This window comes from Capricornis sumatraensis, chromosome 22 (assembly GCF_032405125.1).
Source record: "Capricornis sumatraensis isolate serow.1 chromosome 22, serow.2, whole genome shotgun sequence".
Taxonomy (NCBI): domain Eukaryota; kingdom Metazoa; phylum Chordata; class Mammalia; order Artiodactyla; family Bovidae; genus Capricornis; species Capricornis sumatraensis.
In genome coordinates, this window is record NC_091090.1 from 51,416,642 (window position 1) to 51,436,167 (window position 19,526).

The 19,526-nt window shown below is 51.9% G+C and overlaps 1 protein-coding gene across 1 annotated transcript in view; it reads right to left on the bottom strand.

Annotated features, from left to right (window-relative positions):
- RREB1 (ras responsive element binding protein 1) overlaps nucleotides 1-13,436 on the bottom strand; it is a 58,070-nt gene extending 44,634 nt beyond the window's left edge. Inside the window, exons 1-5 of the mRNA XM_068960474.1 lie at nucleotides 13,320-13,436; nucleotides 9,582-9,704; nucleotides 8,799-9,011; nucleotides 4,458-4,547; nucleotides 3,150-3,313 (exon numbers count right to left, since the gene is read on the bottom strand). Of these exons, the coding sequence (XP_068816575.1) occupies nucleotides 3,150-3,313; nucleotides 4,458-4,547; nucleotides 8,799-8,969 (425 nt within the window). The 5' untranslated portion in view covers nucleotides 8,970-9,011; nucleotides 9,582-9,704; nucleotides 13,320-13,436. The remainder of the gene's footprint in view (nucleotides 1-3,149; nucleotides 3,314-4,457; nucleotides 4,548-8,798; nucleotides 9,012-9,581; nucleotides 9,705-13,319) is intronic.
- Between the last annotated feature and the right edge of the window lie 6,090 nt (nucleotides 13,437-19,526).

The window sequence follows — 19,526 nt, forward strand, 5'->3', positions numbered from 1 at the left end:
AAGCCCAGACGGCTTTGCCGATGAATTCTACCACATATTTAAATGAAAGGAATTAATATCAACTCTTCACGAACTCTTCCAAAACGGAGAGGAGGATGGAATATTTCAAAACTCACTCTACATGGCTCGTAATTACCTCAAAGAAATGCAAGCAACCCGGAATATCCAAAACAATCTAGGGAGAGAACTAAGTTCAGAGACTCACAACTCCCAATTTCCAAACTCACCCAAAGCCACCGTAATCAGTGCCATGTTAGGCCTTGGGATAGACACACAGACCAATGGAAGAGATCTGGCAGCACAGACAGAAATCCTTACGTTTATGGGTAACTGAATATTGGTAAAGGTGCTAAGACAATTCAATGGAGAAAGAAAAGGTTTTAAGCAAACAGTACCAAAGACCGAACCTGGATTCCCTCCTTACACCATACACAAATGTCAACTTAAAATGAAGTGCAGACGTAAATGTGAAAACATTAAAATTATGGACTCATGGGACTACACTTCATAGCTGGTGGGGTCATGAAGAAGACCGACAGTTACAAGTGTGGGCAAGGGTGTGTAAGACTGCAGCCCTCTCACACTGCTGGTGGGAGTGCAAAATGATGCAGCTCCTCTGGGAAACAGCGTGGCTATTTCCCAAAATGTGAAACATGACCCCGCAATTCCCCTCCTCGGTGGCTACCCAAGGGAAACGGAACCACGTGTCCACACAAAACCTGTACAAGAATGTTCACAGCAGCATCACTTGTAAGGGCCAAAAAACAAAACCACACAAATGTCTGCTGACTGATGAAGAGGTGAATAAAATGTGCTGCTGCTGCTGCTGCTGCTAAGTCGCTTCAGTCATGTCCGACCCTGTGCGACCCCATAGACGGCAGCCAGCCAGACTCCTCTGTCCCTGGGATTCTCCAGGCAAGAATACTAGAGTGGGTTGCTGTTTCCTTCTCCAATGCATGCATGCATGCTAAGTCGCTTCAGTCGTGTCCGACTCTGTGCGACCCCATGGACAGCAGCCCACCAGGCTCCTCTGTCCACAGGATTCTCTAGGCAAGAGTACTATGTCCCTACAATGGATTGTTACATGACAAGAAAAAAAGATGCTACAACGTTGATAAATGTTGAAAGCATTAAAGCTAAGTGAAAGAAGTTGGTTAGGAAAGCCCGCACATTCCGTGAGAAGTCCACAGAAGGCGAATGCACAGGGGAAGAGAGATGAGAGTCTTCCCAGGGCTCGGGGGTGGGAAGTAAGGAGAAGCCACTGCGAGTGGGCTTCCTTCTGGTACAATGAAAACGCCCTCAAATGGGGCAGGAGAAAGCGAGGAAGCCACCCAAGAAGGTAATACTTCCAGGATTAGGTTTTGAGAGCTCAAATACAGAAGAACAAAAAAATTTTTTTTAAGCAGGAGGAATAAAAGAGAGCGAGCAAAACAAAACAAACGGCACACAGAAGGCAAAAGGATACTAACAGACTAGTGTGGAAGCAAAAAGCCGAAGCTAAAAATTATTGTTGTCTAGTCTCTCAGTCATGACTGACTTCTTTGAGACCCCATGGACTGTAGCCCGGCCAGCTCCTCTGTCCATGGGATTTCCCAGGCAAGAATACTGGGGTGGGTTGCTATTTCCTTCTCCAGGGGACCTTCCCAACCCAGGGATCGACCCTGTGTCTCCTGTGGCGGGCAGATTCTTTACTACTGAGCCCCTTGGGAAGCCCAGAAGCTAAAACATTAAAACAAACATTCCTAGGAGGAGATGACGGGCAAAAAGAATAGGAAACTGTGCATATATATATATAAAAAGGTAACACCCTTCATCAAAATCCTTTAATATCCTGATACATTTCACAGCATCATACTCTACCCTGCTTCGAGGAGTTCAGACTGAGACATCCATAGGATTCAAATGACTGCAGCATTACCCAGAAATGCAAATAACAATAGTAAGTAACAATGGCTGCCTGCCAACCACGTGCTGAACTCATTGTCTCTAGTCCCCATCCGAGTCCAGTGAAGTGGCTACTATCAAAAATCCCAATTTAGAGAGGAGCAAAGTCAGGTACAAGGTTATGCAACTTGCTCAAGGATGGAAAACTTGTAAGTAGCAGAGGTGAGATTTGAAATCAGGACCTAATTCCAAAACCCCATAAATTCACCACTATACCAGTGTGTCTCAAGTACACCATCAGGGGATCATAATTTTACATAGAATAAATGGGACCATCTCGCTTGAGTATTTCTATATGACAAAATACCAATTTCACAACTCTGTAAACTTTTCTTTTAAAATACATATGTAAAAAAAAGTTAGCCAACTTTTTAAAAGAAATCAATATAATGCTTAAAATGGAATATCGAAAAATAAAAACAGCCTGATTTTCTGAGAAGGTGAAATTTGGGTCCCAATGTTCCTAAAATATTTGTGTAGAAAAAGAAGATAAGTTTGTTCTGACCCCTAAATCCTAAGTCCTCTTTCTATTAAGTATGTTTTCCATTGGTTCCTCCCACAACATTTTTAATATGCCCACCACTGAGCTTTCTCCCACTTCAGAGCGAGCCTCCTTCTCCCTCAGGAAGTAAATTCCTGACATTTATCAGATTTTTCCCTTCATTTTATCCTATCTTATCCTGAAGCTCTCCAGCCCACTATTTATTCGATGCTCCAGAAATGTTTCGCCCTGCAGGGAATCTCTCCGTATATGCAAATAGTTTTAAAAAGGCAAGGGTTACTATGCTAATCCTCTAGGGTTTCTCTGCCTCTGATAAGCTGCCCACCTCCATATCTCAGCAAAGAAACTCCGACTGGCCAAGGGTCACCCTGAGGAGTCCCCCATCAGCCACAGACCAAGCCCAGGTATTGCTGGCCATCGTGAGCAGACACCCCTGACACACTGGAGACTGTACAGGCAGGCAGACAAAACCAGCTCCGGCTTTTCTGCACAGGAACAGACCTCCTCCTGCCTTTGGGCAAGACGGCCAGAGGGCTGCCCTGCTTTCGGTCAACCCCGCTCCGGGCTCGAGGTGGCGGATGCAGGCTGCCTGCACCCACCTGTGCATGTTCCCGATGGTGGTGAAGGCCTGCCCGCGCGCGGCGCACCCACGCGTGCATGTTCCCGATGGTGGCGAAGGCCTGCCCGCGCGCGGCGCACCCACCTGTGCATGTTCCCGTTGGTGGTGAAGGACTGCCCGCAGACGGTGCACTTGTAGGGCCTCTCCCCGGAGTGCACCAGCATGTGCCGGTCCAGGGAGCTGGCTGAGCTCAGCGACTTCCCACAGATGCTGCACGAGTGGTCGGCCCCACCCGTGTCCGTGTTGTGCTGCGGAAAGCAAGGATCACAGCATCACCGAGGGGGACGGGTCAAAACTCGGCGATCCGGAGGTGTAAATTCAGAGCTTCACATATACACATACGTATAAACACACACACACACACAAATGTGTATTAAAACGCCAGCAACGCTTCTCAGCTATTTTTTTGTTTCATTTTAAATGTCTTCCCGAATGTCAAAATCTACTGGGACCGGAGACAAATCTTTGGTCTTCCGTTTCTGTGTTCCAGTACTGACAGCACTCCTTCCACAGGCTCGAAATGAAGGTGGGGTCTCTGCAGGTCTTTCTCAGAGACACATACAGATGAACTGGCCACAAAAACTAACATGAGCAGAAAGATGCAACTACGAGGCAAACGTGAAGGACAGCCTTCACGTGAGTTCTGCGATGACTCAGTCCAGCTGTCAGAGAGAGAGAACTGAAACCTGCCCGGCTCAGAGTTCCGCCTCTGAAATATGTTGCTGCTGCTAAGTCGCTTCAGTCGTGTCCGACTCTGTGTGGCCCCATAGACGGCAGCCCACTAGGCTCCCCCGTCCCTGGGATTCTCCGGGCATGAACACTGTAGTGGGTTGCCATTTCCTTCTCAATGCGTGAAATATGTTACGAAGGAACGTTTCTGTCCAAACCCAAGTTACTAAACGATGCTATTATTCAGCACCACGTCATGACTTGACTACTGTCAATCCTTCAGAGTTTCAGATTCACTACTATCTCACGGACCATCCACAGCAGGCAAGGGAGAAGGATAAATCTCCTAATAAAGAAGAAAAGCCAAAGAGACCCCAAACCAAGGTAATTCCCTGCTGCACGATGTAAGTTTACAGCAGCGCGTAGAATCGGGGTCTACACCTACAATCTCACCGTGCTGTGAGCAGATCCGGTTCATGTTTATGATGAAAAGTCTGTTATTTGTGATTGGCTAACTAGATGTTTGCTAAATTCTGAAAAGGTGTTCTGTGTGACCTGGGACTCTGTCACAGTGACATGGATACACGAAAACTGTTTCATAACCCTCCTCAAAATGCTTAGACTATTACATCTATATTAAACAGCCACAATTCATCCATTAAGATAAAGTCACCTCCCCTCTTAACGAAGAGCTATGTGGAACAAACAGAGGCGGCAGCTGACCTGGCGAATGTGCATGGTTAACTGGTGCTGGGTGGTGCAGACCTTCTCGCACAGGGGGCAGCTGTAGGAAGACTTCTCCTCTTTCGTCTCCTGAAAAGAGAGGAGAAAAGCATCCGCTTCAATCCACAGTGAACTGGTGCCTGTTACACACACCTGTGTCTCATGAGCTGCAGCAACAGAGCGGCTGAGCGCATGGGCTCTGGAGCCTGGCTGGGTGTGAGCTTGTCTGCCCTCCGCTTCCTTGTTTATAAAATGGGGGAAAGCAGAGCATCCACGGCAGCACGATACAATGAGGAGTAAATCACAGAGCACCCAGAAGGCATGAGCACAGTGCTCGGTTCAGGGGTGAGTGCTCGATAAACGTCAGTGTTCTCGTTAGACACCACTTAGAATCATCTGGGACAGTAAAAAATTAAGCGTCAAGCCACAGCCGCACTAGAAACGGGCTGTACTCCTCCCCAGGTCTGACCCAGGCTCCAGTCGCTTGTTTCTGCCTGGTCTTGAGCCCCCAAGATACATGAAAGGGAATGGAGTTCTCATGACAAAAACCCACCCTCCTGAGGGTGGAAGGCCCCAGTGCCCACCTGGGTGCCCAGCGGGCATCAGTGGGACCCTTTACGGCTGGAGCACCTGCCCTAAGTGTGAGAAAGGGAAGGAGCCAGCTTTGGGGCTGGACCCTCAGGCATTCTCAACAGCCCTCTTTTTACTTGTACTCATGCAACTGAATTTCTGTTCCCTGTGAATAATACCAATTATTAAACAGTTACTATGCACACGTGAAATGGTTTTTTTCACACAAACATTAGAGATGGCTACTGTTACGGATCCCATTTTGGGGATGAGGAAACGGGTACAGAGAGGCAAGTAACCCGCCCCAAACCAGAGTCAGGATTAACACTCAGGCCAGCTGCTCACAGCCCATGCCCTAACCACTAGGCTACACAAGTCTGACCCAGAAAGGACTGACCCCAAGGCACAGAAAGCAAACACCCTTGTGGCTGGCTCATGAGCGATGATGACAATAAAATAAAAGCCACCCTGAAAACCACAGAGACAAATGGCGCCGGGCACCATGCGGGGTGGAGTGAAGGCAAGAGGGGGCCCGTCCTCGGCTCCTCCGGGAGGCCCCTCCCATTCCTCAGAGGTGAACAAGCCACACGGTAAGTAACACACACCTTCTCTCCTTGGGTCTAAGAAATAAGTATGCTACACATTTTTTCACTCTCATATTTTTAAAAAAAATCACAGATATGTATTTTAAGGAAGTATATTAACCCAGAGACAATTAAAAAACAAACAAACAAAACCCCTCCGCTGCAGCCTCACTCAGTCATCATCCGCCTCTACCCCTTCCAGAGGCGGAAGGTGTGCGTGCGCTGGGAGCGGGGTGTTCTCCGGTCAGGATGCAGCTGGCCGAGAACCACCAGACAGAGAGCACGAACAACAGGCTGAGGGCCCTCGCCTGGCACTGCGGGATGCCTCACGGCTGGCCCAGACCCGGTCTCTGGGGTGTTTATGTTAAATTATTAGATTAGCAACAATGTGTATTGAAAAGCAGTTCTGGGGGCTTCTTCCCTGGGGGTCTGACTCCACACTCCCAAGCACAGGGGCCTGGGTGTGATCCGTGGTCCGGGAGCTAGATCCCAAGTGCTACAATGAAGATAAAAGGTCTCTCTCATGCCACAGCTAAGATCCAGCACACCCAATCAGATAAATGTATTTGTAAGTGGTTTGTTTCTGGGTTCCACTGTGTGGCACGCAGAACTTCCCTCAACAGGGTCGAACCCGTGCTCCCTGCAGGGGAAGCGTGGAGTTTGAATCCCTGGACTACGAGGGAAGTCCAAAAAGAAATTTTTTTTTAAGAGATTCACTGAAGGACGTAAATAAATGTAAAAAGCCAGGCCCTCCAAGCAGCCAGCCTCTTGAGGACGAAAATTCCTTTAAAAAAAAAAATAAATAAAATCACTCTGTGAGCCCCTTGAGGCAGACACCGGAGGCGCTGAGTGGCCCCTGGGACTGAAGGGATTGACTCTGGGGTCTGCCGTGAACTGGAGCCCGACCCCTTTGGGAGGCGGGCAGCGGGGCGCTGCAGCCCTCAGCAGAGTCATGACGTCCATGATGGCCTGGGAGAAGGAGTCTCCAGACTCAGATGCAATTTTAAAAGCAAAGCAGATGGGAGGGGAAGCACCACGATGCCGGCAGAGCCCTGCTAGAGAGGCCCGAGTCCAGAGACTGCGGCTGTGCTGGTAGCGGGAGCTTGCTTCCCGAGCTGACAGATAACATTAGCAGCTAATGTGATAACTAACCATTCCATAATGAAACAATCTGGCACCCTTGCTGGCTTCTGGTGGTGGCTAATCTGCCCTGGAACGCTGCTCCTCAGGGCGCCCTCCAGCCCTCCCGTTCGTCCCGGTAGGGACCACGCTGGGTTTTTCTAACGCGCTATCCTCCCCATCCTGCCTCTCGCCCAGATCTCCTTTCAAAAGCCTAAGCCGGTGCCCTGAGGAGCCCCAGAGGACACAGGAGGCGGGGGACGAACGGCCAGGCGCCCCTGTGGAGTCCCCTGCACGCCCCACATGCGGATGGAGGCCGCAGGCCCCTCCACGGCTCTACCTACTCTCTGAGTCCCTGGGACGGGACCGAGCCTGGACTCGGGCCGGCTCGGCCTCTGCTGGGCCGTGCTGGGCTCTCTCAGAAAGAGCTGGCACCTGGCACACAGTGCCTGGCTGGAAGGAAGAGGGGGGCAGACACTGTGAAATGGGGGGATGGATGGATGGGGGGATGGATGGATGGATGGATGGACGGACAGTCACGTGAGACTGGAAATAAACCTTTTCTTCCCAGAGCTCCTTCTTGGCTCAGGCCACAGTCAAACAGGCTGAGAATTTTCTCAGGTACCCACAGGAAGAGAGGCACGAGGAGAAAAGGAAAAAAAGAGAGAAAAAGTATCAATGCCCCCACCCAACAGCATCATTTAACTCCGAATCTTCAGCCTTGAGGACAAGCTGGAGAAACGGACCCGCCTCGGTCGCTGGAGGGATGTGAGGCTGGGACTCTTTCTGGAGGGCAGCCTGTACCGGGCCGTGACTCACGCTGGACTTCTATAGCGTATAGGGGACCATCGTGCTGGGCTGGAAGGACTGTGCTCAGACAATTCTGCATGAAGACAGTCACTTTGGGATTATTAATAAAAAAGAAAACTAACTCACAAAAGCCCAACAGGTTTACCTTCCTGCCCATCCCTGGTCTCCAGACAAAGTCAGAAGGCTGCCTTCTCCCAAGGGTGTGGTGGGACTCCACCGAGTCAGTGAAGCAAAGGACATCCACACCATGTGGGCACAGAGCAGAGAGGGGAATAGCCACCTCGCTCCTCGGGCACTGTCGAGCACGCAGCTGCAGGACAGCAATACTTTCTCAAGTGCGCCATGTGGACACTAAGACGCATCTTATTTCCCAAGGGAGGAGACACGGCCTTCCATGACATCCCTGTTGTCCTATGCCCCTGCCCACCGCAGTGATCTCTGAAAACTCAAGAGGAATACGTGGCATCCCGAGGGGGATCCTTGGACACCCAGTTGCGTGCCTTGTCAAGGCTGGAAAGCTAGAGAGCAGTCCAACAGAGCGAGGACTCATTGGGTACCTGTGCTGCAGACACTTAAAAAATCAAGGAGGTGGCATCTTAAACCAATTAAGCAGCTGTGTGAGTGAAGAAAGGAACCACACCACAGGAGAGGAGCAAGTGGAGCTCTCTGCGTCTCCTGCACAGGGAAGACAGCGAGCGCGTGCGCGCGCTTGTGTGTACAGTGAAGAAAGCATGTGTGTGTGTGTGTGTGTACAGTGAAGAAAGCGTGTGTGTGTGTGTGTGTGTGTGTGTGTGTGTGTGAGTCGCTCAGTCGTGTCCAACCCTTGTGACTCTATGGACTGTAGCTCACTAAGTTCCTCTGTTTGTGGGATTTCCCAGGGAAGAATACTGGAGTGGGTTGCCATTCCCTTCTCCAGGAGATCTTCCTGACTCAGGGATCAAACCCGGGTGTCCTCCATCGCAGGCAGACTCTTTACCATCTGAATCAAGAAAGCTTGGGTTCAAATCAAGTCACAAGGTCACAGGGCAGGGCGGTGCTCTCACCAACACTGACACCTCAGCACAGAAAACCTTCTCTGCCAATGGAAACCTAATTGCTAAGCTGTAAGCAATTAGCACCTGAAAAGGGATCATGGCCTCTGGGTGCGGCTGTGCCGTTCAAACCTCATCCAAGGTTCTGGCTCAGGGAGCTGGGGCGCAAGGGGACATTCCTCCCCCAGTGCTCTCACGGAAGCCACCATAGGCGCACAGATGCTTACCTGGTTCCTTCGGCCGATCCGATTTGGTCCCGGAGGCTTCGTGGGGGACTTGACGCTCTGGGGGCTCCCGCCATTCTCGGCGACCTTCCCCACACTCATGACTGCTGACATCATGGTGTTGATGGAAGACAAGTCTGAACCCTCCAGGCCAATGGGTGAGCTTGACGTCATTGGGACAAGGGTTTAAACTTCTAGGAAGCCTCGGCCACAGAACTGAAAGTGAGAAACTGCTGATGTGATCGCTGGGAAGTTGAGGCGTCTGTCAGGCAGGTGGCAGGGGCCACGGCTACCTCCCCTTCAGTTCAAGCTGACTCGCGGGCCCATATGACTGAAGCTTTCATCTCAACCAAGCGCTGTCACACTAAACTGACTGCCTTGCTCCTTTCTGAGTATGGGCCACCGACGAGGTGACCCAAGGCAGGTCCTCTTTCTTTGCTAATCTTTCACGAGGCAAAGTGGGAAAGGCTCCAACAGTCAGTAAGGCCGGGAGGGCCCATCTGGCCAGTGGCCTCCTAACAGCCTACTCACTACTGTGCGCGTGTTCTAGACCCAGAGACGGAAGGTGAGAAACCTTGGCTCTCACCTAACTCCAGGCCGCAATACCTGATTTTAATGGGGGAGTCCAAAGTGTGTAAGACAACTGAGAAGCCACACTACCACCCAACGTTACAACCAAATTTCAAATCAGCATAAAACACGCTGTTTCTTAAAACGTATGAAGACGTAATACACCTTCCCCCAGAAAATGGAAGGAAGGAAAACCCCGCCCGCACTGGCAGTCACCTCCATCCTCCGCCCCGGCTGGTGCGCTAGGAGCGCCTCATCTGCTGCAGGGGTTGCGTGTGCGGCAGAGGCAGCGAGGCTGGGGGGCTCCTTTCTCTCTTCTCTTCGTATCTCTTGTTGACACTGGAAGGGAAGCAAGGGCAGAAAGGTTCAGAAGGAAAAACAGAAACCACGTTTGCTGTAATCTCAGACTGCTGCACTCACCGGACTGCAGGGAACCGTACGGGAGGAGATGTCTGAGTCCTCTTTTTCTTCCAAAACCACATTCTGCGGTTGTTTCTCGCTCTTAACTGATGCTCCCTACAGCGCCGTCACCCTCACTCCCAACAGCCAAAACGATTCTGTGGTATTTTATTTTCTGAAGCTCACATTTGTCCACGTACAGCGAACTTTCTTTCACACTCTACCCTTGTTCCCCACAAGGAGTCTCAGACTCCCTCTTGACCTGTGTCCCGCCTCCTCCTAAAACTGGCCAAAGATAAGGCAGGGAAGGAGTCCGCTAAAGACTCAGCGTCTAGGAGGGAGCAGGTCAGATCTTAAGAAAACCTGGTAATCCGGAAGGATGGCTGCAGGGAACAGAGCCCCTGGACTAGGCCAGCTTCACTCCTCCAGGCCTCCTCTAGCCACGCTTCTTCCACACAAGCACTACCGGCTATCGGAAGCTAAGTCTCCAGGTAACCCATCTCCCTTATTGTATCTGGGAAGATTTTCTCTGGCCACGTACCCTGTTCTCCTCCAGTGTGCACTAAATTCTGCAAGTCCACCACTGCCTCAGAGATCCAGCTCATTATCTCAGGAGCAGCCCTGGAGAGAACATGACTTCCTGTGGTTCCCCTTCCGCCTCTAGGAGAAGTGACCCAGGTAGGGTGGGACAAATGGAGACTCCCGGAGCAGCCGCGAAGGTGACTGGCAGCAGAGCAGGAAAGGCTGGGGACACAGCCATCTGATGGCTTCACACAACTGGTGGGCCATCAGCTGAGAAGCCCCAAGCTCTTACCCAAGAGCCAAAGAGAACCTCAGCAGTAACACTCTCCTTGTCAAGAGACAAAATCTGCCTTCCTTGTTAGTAGACGCTTTGAAGAGCATGTGTGTGTGCGCACTAAGTTGCTTCGGTCGCGTCCGACTCTTTCCGACCCCATGGACTGTGGCGCCCCAGGCTTGACCCCATGGACTGTGGCGCCCCAGGCTTGACCCCATGGACTATAGCGCCCCAGGCTCCTCTGTCCATGGGATCCTCCAGGCAAGAATACTGGAGTGGGTTGTCGTGCCCTCCTCCAGGGGATCTTCCTGACCCAGGGATGGAAGCCGCGTCTCTTGTGTCTCCTGCACTGGGAGGCGGGTTCTTTACCACCAGTCCCACCTGGGAAGCCCAGACATTTTGAAGATATGAACCAATGGTTTGCCAAATGGTAAGTAAAAGCACTAACTGCCAAACAGACAACTGTTTAGACCCCTGACCCAGCCTCACCCTTGTGTCTTCCACATTAAAAGAGCGAAAGGAAACCTCGGTCCACACTTGAAACAGACAAAAAAACAAGACAAGCCCCTCAACCCCCATGCTGCTTTCTTTCCATGAGGCTTCTCCCATCTGGGAGACCATTTAAACTTTTTAAAAACTGCACTTCAAAATTCCCATTCTGACTGTCTTTGAAAGTTCATTTGGGAAATCCCTTTGAATGTTGAAAAAATATTCAACACATGTACACACACGGAAGTATACATGCACATACCTCATTTTCTTTCTTTAAAGGATTTCTAACGAAAGTATCATCAGTTCCCTAGAACTGTAATCCAGTCAGTGAACAATTATTTCCTAGATTCATGTAAGGGGCAGCTTCTATACTAAAGCCCTCTCATTCTTTTAAATATATATTGCCTAGAGGTTTATTTTTTAAAATACTTATTTATTTGGCTGTGCTGGGTCTGAGTTGCAGCACGTGGGATCTAATTCCCCGACCAGGGATCGAACTCAGGTCCCTCGCTTTGTAAGTGTGAAGTCTCAGCCACTGGACCACCAGGGAAGGCCCCCTGCCCCCACAATGGTTTTAATATCCATCAAATGATAAAATGACTAGGAGTCTTCTTTACTGTAATTATATTACGTCAGTAAAAATTATCTCAACCTTCCTACCGTTTAGAGTGGGATAGTTTCGATGACCTTGCTTTTGTCCTATTATGGCACTTAGAGAAGAAACATGTGGTCGAGTTTTTCAGACCAGGAATAGATTGAAGCAAGCACCTTGCAGATTAACATGAAATCAGAAGGTACAAACAGCATGGTCTGCACCTCCCACTGAGAAGGGAAAGAAAACGGGACAGAAGGGAAACAGTCAACGAGGAAATCAGCGCAAATATATTCACCAGGAAGAGGTACAGTCCTGCTAAGAATTTCTGTCACAATCACCAAGATGGCAAAGAAACCCTCCCTGAAAACTGTGTAAATGCCCTAAGTATAGAAAACCCAGCAACAGTCACAACCGCTCACCAACCTACGGGCTGAAAGCTGCAAGTGCTTATATCCCAACTGGAAAATGAGAAAAGTCAGGCAAATGTGCTGTTTCCCACTTTGTCTGGACAGGAAGACATTTGCTAAATTTACTTCCTCCTTTGGGATAAAGTGTGAAGTGTGACCCTGCCCAGTGATGACGCCGAGATCGCCAACATTTACTTCCTTTTCCTAGTTCAAATGTACGTAAACAGTAGTACAGACTCTTCTCATCTCTGATCGGAAAGTGCAATTAACAAAATGAAACTCCTAGTTACACTGTTTGAGAAGAAAACGGCCAGTGGACTCATCCTTGGCAGCCCTTTCAGAAGCACCCGAGCCAGCCTGCATAGAAAATCTTTTCTAAGATTTTCCTCCGGGTGTGCGCTTGTGTCTTATGGGTGACTTCTCTTTCGGGGAGGATGGAACAGGAAGAATGGAAGGGACCTGGTGTAAAACAATGTAGCTCATTGTTCCCAGTTAGAAAAAACAAATCTACCTTAATATTAAGGTGCATTTATCCACTCATTTAACCAGAAGCCAGCGGCTAGAATTAGTCAGTCCTCCCTGCCCACGCCTGACCCTGGACCACACTACAGCAACGACCCAACTGACCAACCTACACCTTCTGATTCTCATTCTCAAGGGATGAAAGGAAGGATGAGCAGTTTAAGGTCCATTTACAAAGCACATTTTTCTTTATAAATATTTACAGTCCTAATATTTTCACTCTCTGCTCCCTGACACTGATCTATAAATCTGCTCTATTACTGTAAATAAAAATAATAATATTAGTCATCACGAACAAAATAAAAATCACTGACCCCATTCTAGCATCATCTGCTTTATCTGAGACCAGAGAGGACTGGGAACCCAGGTGACATCCCCAAGTCACAGACACGAAAGGAAATCCCTGTGACACGGCCAAGTGGACTGGACTGGTCTTCCAGTTTTGAACACAGAGTCCAAATCTGGGGCTGGCAAAGGAGAAGCAGGGGACAGGGGTGCCTGCAGCACGGCTTCCTGTGAGCCAGGACCCCGGCACCCTTTCCGAGACTTCTCATCCCACGCCCCAGGCCACTAGCCCAGGGAAAACCCGCAGTCCACAGCGAGAGCTTGTCTGTGGTACTGCGTCAAAGCCTCAGGAGGACCCCAAGCAGAGGGTGGGGCACTCCAAGGGGATGTGGGGACATGAAGGAAGACAGCACTCAAAGTTACTGTGACTCAAGGAAAGTCAATCAAGGTAGACTGACCTGTCTTATTCGTCTTCTCAAGCGGGCCCTCCTTGCTGAGGAGCTGGTGCTGGCGGGGCGGAGCGTGGGCAGGGTCACGCCTCAAAGCCACCGCCTCTGGAGCAGAGCGCAGCAACCTACAGGGACAAGAAGCAGGGGCATGAGGAGGGGGTCCACGGCAGAGGGGGTCCTGGCCCTGCATCACGTTCTGCACTTGCCCCACTGGGAGCCACCAGCTAAGGGCCATGGCATTCCCCTCCCCTCCCCGTGTTTCTAAGCAAGCTCCCAGCAATGAGGTCAACTCCATGTGAGCAAGAGCGACTGGAATCAAGTGTGACCTGGAGAGACGGAACCCCTAAAGCACATCCCGACAACATCACAGGCGACACCACGTGCGGATGGCGCCAAGGGGAGCTCTGGGCACCTTACTGGCGTGCTGGCAGAAGACGAGGATGGATGGCCAGTTTCAAGGTGGAGAAGAAAAGACAGCAAGCGCTCAGTGCTGTCAGAAACAGGAGAAAAGGAGAGAACTGAAAGGAAAACACAGAACTAAACAGCCGCTTAACGTGAAGGAGTGACGGTTACACCTTTCCCTGCGTGATGGAGAAAGTGTCCTAAAGCGCATCTTTCCTTCTCTGTAAGGGAGACACAGAAAACACAAACTACACACACCCTTTGAGGGTCTGAGAAAGTCGGCTCGCGGGGGTGCCACCCGCAGGGGTGTCACCAGGGGTCTGATCCGAGAGAAAGCTGTGTCTGGCCCTCTAGAAAGTTAGAGAAACCTGGAACGTAACCTTTCCCAGAGCTACCCAGCCAGCACGTTCTGTCTCTGAAACAGCCTCTGAAGAGGGCAAAACCAGGCAAAGGAGGGAAGTGGCAGCCACACAAACAAGCGCTGGAGAAACATTCGCTCGATATGCTTCTATTAAACCCTGCAGAGCGCCTGCAGAAAAGCTGCCAGGCACGTCACACGCCCAGTTATCACCCTAAATCTCACTCGCATTGTCCGCACGGTTACTAAGCACCTAAGGCGGGCAGGCTCCCGCTGGACCGGTCCGCAGCAGGTCAGAAGCAGATGCTCAATGATTTCTGACACCACATCAGCTTCTCTACTTCTACACTCCACTGCTTCAGGGCCCCATCGTTTTTCGTTGCGCCTTTCTCTTTTGAAAAGGTCTTCAGAATTTGAATAAAGTGTCAAAGAAGCAAGGAGTAACTCACAGGGATAGCCCCTGAAAGACCAGAGACCTCCCCCCGGCCCTGGTAAACTCGGAGGAACCCTTATTACTACCCCAGTAATTGTCTCCGTGTTTCTTGTGAGCAAGACCCTCCTTAAGGAGCTGATGAAAATTATGGGCCCTTCTACACATAAAAGGACATACCCCCACACCCAACATTTTCCTTCAGTATCAAAAGGATCAGGGACCCCAGAAACTCATCCTGAATAAGCAGGATAAGAATCTTGGTTTCACTTGATATATATGAATTAAGACCCATGAGGTTTCAGAAACGAACAAACCAGATTATCCCCACCCATCTACATTTAAAGTTGCCTAAAGGTGAAATTACAAACTGTTAAAAAAAAAAAAAAGCAAGCAAAGTTTCCCTATATTGTTACTCATTTTTATTAATGGCAAATATTATCAGAAAGAAAATCTGGAGAAGAATAGCTCCGTGGTTTTTTTCCCCTAGAAACTGCCAAGATTTCCAATTGTAGTTTGAACTATAGTTTTTCACATAATGAATAAAAACGTACGTCAGAGAGACAAGTCTCTGGAGTTGAAACTGTCCAGAATATAACTAAGATTCCCATTAAAATATGGACCCTCTCCTTCCCCTCACTTAAAAATGATGCTTTAAAAGCCCAAGTACCCTCTTCCATCCACTCAGGGGAACCAAGGAGAGGAGAGGCCAGCCTCACAGACGTGACCCTGAAGTCCCTGCCTCTGGTCTTGGATGTAAATGATCTGAATATCAAGAGCGTGATTAAGCTGACTAACAGGAGTCACTGCCCTGTTTATTTTGAGTTCCACCAGGCCTAAGGGACTCACACAGTTCAGAGAGTGGAAAAGTACAGGACAGTCCTTGGAAGGAAATTCAAGATACGTCTTACTATCACCACCACCTCAAAAAAAAAAGTGGGTGAGGGGGAGTGGGGGGGAAAGACCCACCAGGAGAGACCGTACCTAGAGACAGGAATCCAGGAAGCTGGAGGTGGGTCCCCGGCTCTGGGGAAGGAGCCTGCATTTCCGGATCGCATCCCCACACAGGCTCTGCCCAGATCAGACCCCAGGGAGGCAGGGTGGCGTGGAGCGGGTAGAGGTCCACGCTGGGACTGCGGGGAGGGACGGGCTGGCCCCAGCCCCCGAGGAGATAAGGGACCCTGCTATGCTCAGCCAGAAAGAGGAGATTAAGGACCCTGTCTCCAGGTCCAAAGAGATAGCACAGGAAAGATGAGAGATGAAAGGGAAGATGGTCCAGAAGCAAGGCTCCCAGCCTGCACAAGCCCGCAGGGCTCTCGACGTGAGATCTACAATCTGTCCTGAGGCCCCCAGGAGAGATGGGGGAGGCTTGCATGCCAAGGATGACAGCGGGAGCCGAGACCAGGCGCCGGGGAGCTTGACCGCAGCGGCCAGGTCGCCGCTCATCCAGATACCGGGGATGGCCGATCCCCTGGTGGGAATAGCCGGTTTGGGCAGACCCGGAATGGAACCTGGATGGGCTTAATGAGTGTGACTTTAGAGGAGTTCAGATACTAAAGTGCTCTGGGCTACAATGGGGCTTAACCAGCAGCAAGGACATCTCTTTCAGGATGGGCTGACACAGGAAGTCTTGGCTATGCTGGTATGAAACCCAACCAGGCGAGCTGTGCACCAAGGCCGTGCCTGTAGAAGAGCTCGGGGCAAAACCGTCTCCTCTAACCGGGACAGCTTTGCGTGTGCTCTGAAGGCTGACAGCTGTGATGACTGCTCCGAGTTCCAGGAAGTTGATGTGTTTCTTGGCTAAGGGTTCGGTGTGTGCCTTGGGTAGGGCGGCAACCCGTGCACGGCCCCTCCCCCTCGCCGGCCTGGGCTTGGGTCAAACGAAGCAAACGGAGCCGCGGAGTGTCACGTAGAGCCTCGCAGTGGACCGGCGCACGCCTGGTGCGGAAGGGCACTGCGAGCCGCCCCAGCCAGCCGTGCATCCTCCCGGGGTGGGGGTGGGGGGCGCATGGGGAGGCGAGCAGAAGCACCCTGTGGCACAGGCCGCGATCCAGAGAGCAGAGCTGGACGTGAGGGGACGCGGCCTGCCCCCTCTCCACCCCCCGCCCCAGCTGTCTCCTGAGCTCTGCCCCCACGACGCGTCTCCTCCTAATGGAGGGCTGGGACCCGCCCTCACAGCGCCCCGTGCTCTGCCAGCGTCCCTCTGGGTCTTCCTGCCCACTGGGCCCCACTCGGCTCAGTTTCCTCCCTCAACCCCATCCTTCAGGGGCCGCTGCAACCGCAAGCCTCCCTGATCCCCAGCGATGGAAGACTCTAGGCTCCAAACTCGACCCCCGCAACACTAAGAGACTAGAACGGGGACTTATGCGGCGAACAGTCTCTGAACACTGCTCGCCACACGCTGAGCGCATCATCTCATTTAACCATCTTAACAGCAGCCCCGTGAGGCTGAGTCCACTGGGCAGCCCCCCAAGACGATGGTGGGAGAGCGAAGCGAACCCAGACTCTCCACCCTGCTCAGCGTCTCTTGGCCACACTCCCGACGCCTGGCGCAGGCCTGAGAGCCCAGATGCGCTCCTGCAGTCACATTCTCCGGCTTCTAACAACTGTCTCTGAGTCATCCCTGCCCCTCCAAGCGGCTCAACGCCCGACCTCCCACTTCCGCCCGTTTCTAGGCAAGGAGGAGGCACCCTGGGCTCCCACCTTCATCCTTGGCAGGAGCAGGACTGGACCCACACCCCACCCTGCTGCGCAGAGACGGGGGTCCACAGTCTGCACCCTGCTTCTCCAAGCAGGAGACTGGAAGGATGCCACCAGGCTCCTGAAACCCCAACAGCCCAACCCTGTCCGGGAGGCTGGGTCCCACTGATCCAACCACCGAGAGCTCACGCGTGGAGGAAGTGCTGGGGGGGCAGGAGGCGGTGAGCGCAGACGGCAGAGTGAGAGCCGCACAGACCAAACCAGCAGCAGCGCCCCGGGGAGGAAACCGCACAGTCTCCTCCAGCCGCTGAGCTCCTGACCCTCCCTCCAGCACAGCCACCAGGGAGGCCTCCCGTCCAGCAGCCTCACAGACCTTGCTTGGAAAGGCAGATGCCCAATTCATGTGAGTCGATCACGACCCCGTCCACCTTAAATCCACACAACACTGTGTGTCAACTGCATCTCAGTTAAACTGAAAGAAGGAAGGCAGGTTTCCAGGCCTGGGCACTGCCCTGGACCCTGTGTACTGGCTCCCAGGGGGTTCAGTCCAGCTTTGAGAACCAGTGCTTCACACAGATTCTAGAAGGCGAAGGATCTCCCTGAAAAACGTTCTTTCTATGATGACCTGGAGGAAGGCCCTCGTTTATCATACTCCCGGGAGCAAAACTCAAGGCTCTGGAGCAGACTCAGACCCCAGTTCTAATTTTAGCTTTATTTACCACAACGAATTTGGGGGGCTTCCCTGGTGGCTCAGACGGTAAAGAATCTGCCTGGAGTGCAGGAGCCCTAGGTTTGATCTCTGGGTCGAGAAGATTCACCCTAGAGAAGGGAATGTCAACCCTCTCCAGTATTCTTTCCTGAAGAATCCCATGGACAGAGAAGCCTGGCAGGCAACAGTCCATGGGGTCGCAGAGTCAGATATGACTCTGTTTAAAAAAATTAATAAAAATAAGGGCGAGAGGACAGGGATCAGGGGTCGGTGTATGCAGGGCCTCTTTTAGCTTCCGCAGGAGCAGGGGACGAGTGGGATGTGAGCGTCGGGCAGGGCAGGGCAGCCTGCAGTGCACAGAAGGCAGAACCACTCACAGACCCTCAAAGGCTACAGCCTCCGCCAACCTGTGTGCCCCTGGAAAGCCTCCTTCCAAGGAGCTGGGAGCCATCTCCATTTCCAGCTTGGACACCTCCGAGGTCCCCCCAGGTCCCTCCCTTCTCTGACGCTCCTGGCAAGGGTCGGGGTTGGGGGGGGGCAACCTCACAGCTCCCCCAGCCTCAGAACAAGCTCACATCTCCAGCAGGTTCTCTCTTAATGGGACCCCACAGTGGAGGGAGGCAAATGGAATGGACATTGTCCCCAGAGCCTGGAGTGCCTGCCCCTTCCTGCCCAGGTATCGGGGCCCCCGTGGAGCCCAGGGCTAACACAGACTGTGACGCTACCTTTCAGGAAGAAGGTCTACTGTCTTCATGTCAAGAGACACTTTAGTTCTCAGGATAATATGGCAGGAAGGAGAGCCTTAAGGGACAGGGACAGTCTTTCTTTAAAAAAGAAAAACCACCTGGATGTTTTAATTGCGACATTACACACACTGTCAGCAAGGAGGCGTGTTGGCTGGGGAGACTGGGTTCTGCTCACCAAACCTATCTACGTGAGCCTGAGTGAATTCACTACTTAACATATGAACCGCGGGGAAGGCGGGGAGATGTCCTGGTCCCCGCTGGAAGGAGCCGTCCTGTGGGACCCACGTGCCTCCCGCATCCCTCCTTGGGGCCTTTCCTGTGAGGAGTGGGCTCCTCTCCTGTGCACCCCCACCGCCCACGTGCAGGATGCTCTCACTGCTTCCAGAGCCGACGTGGCCCCGCCACCGCGTGGCCAGCGCCCCCTCCAGGCCAGCGCCCCCTCCCAGGGGCCTCTCTGTGGGGAGGGGCCTGGCGACCCGCGGGCACAGCTGTCCCTCTCCCCAGGTGAGCCAGTCGTTTCCTGGCTTCCAGGATCTAGTATTTCATCACCTTCTTGCCCAACCTGGCAGAAACCTGTATGGCTCTCTGCTCCACAAGGAAGCTGCTGAGAAGGGAGGTGGGGGAGCCCTCGGGCTGAGCAGGGGACATGCTCACCTACCCCTGGGGCAGGGCATGGCAGGGTCTTCCCTAAGGCAGGAGACTGCTGACAAGAGTGCCTGCAGGGGATAAGGTTTAGGAGCCTCTACCCCACCCACCACTCTTAGATCTGCTTATCAGGAAGGGTGGGGAGAGGTCTCCACAAGTTACCTTGGCTGAGGAATTTATAAAACAGAAAAGAAAGCTATTGCTAAAAGAGAAAATAGGATTTTAG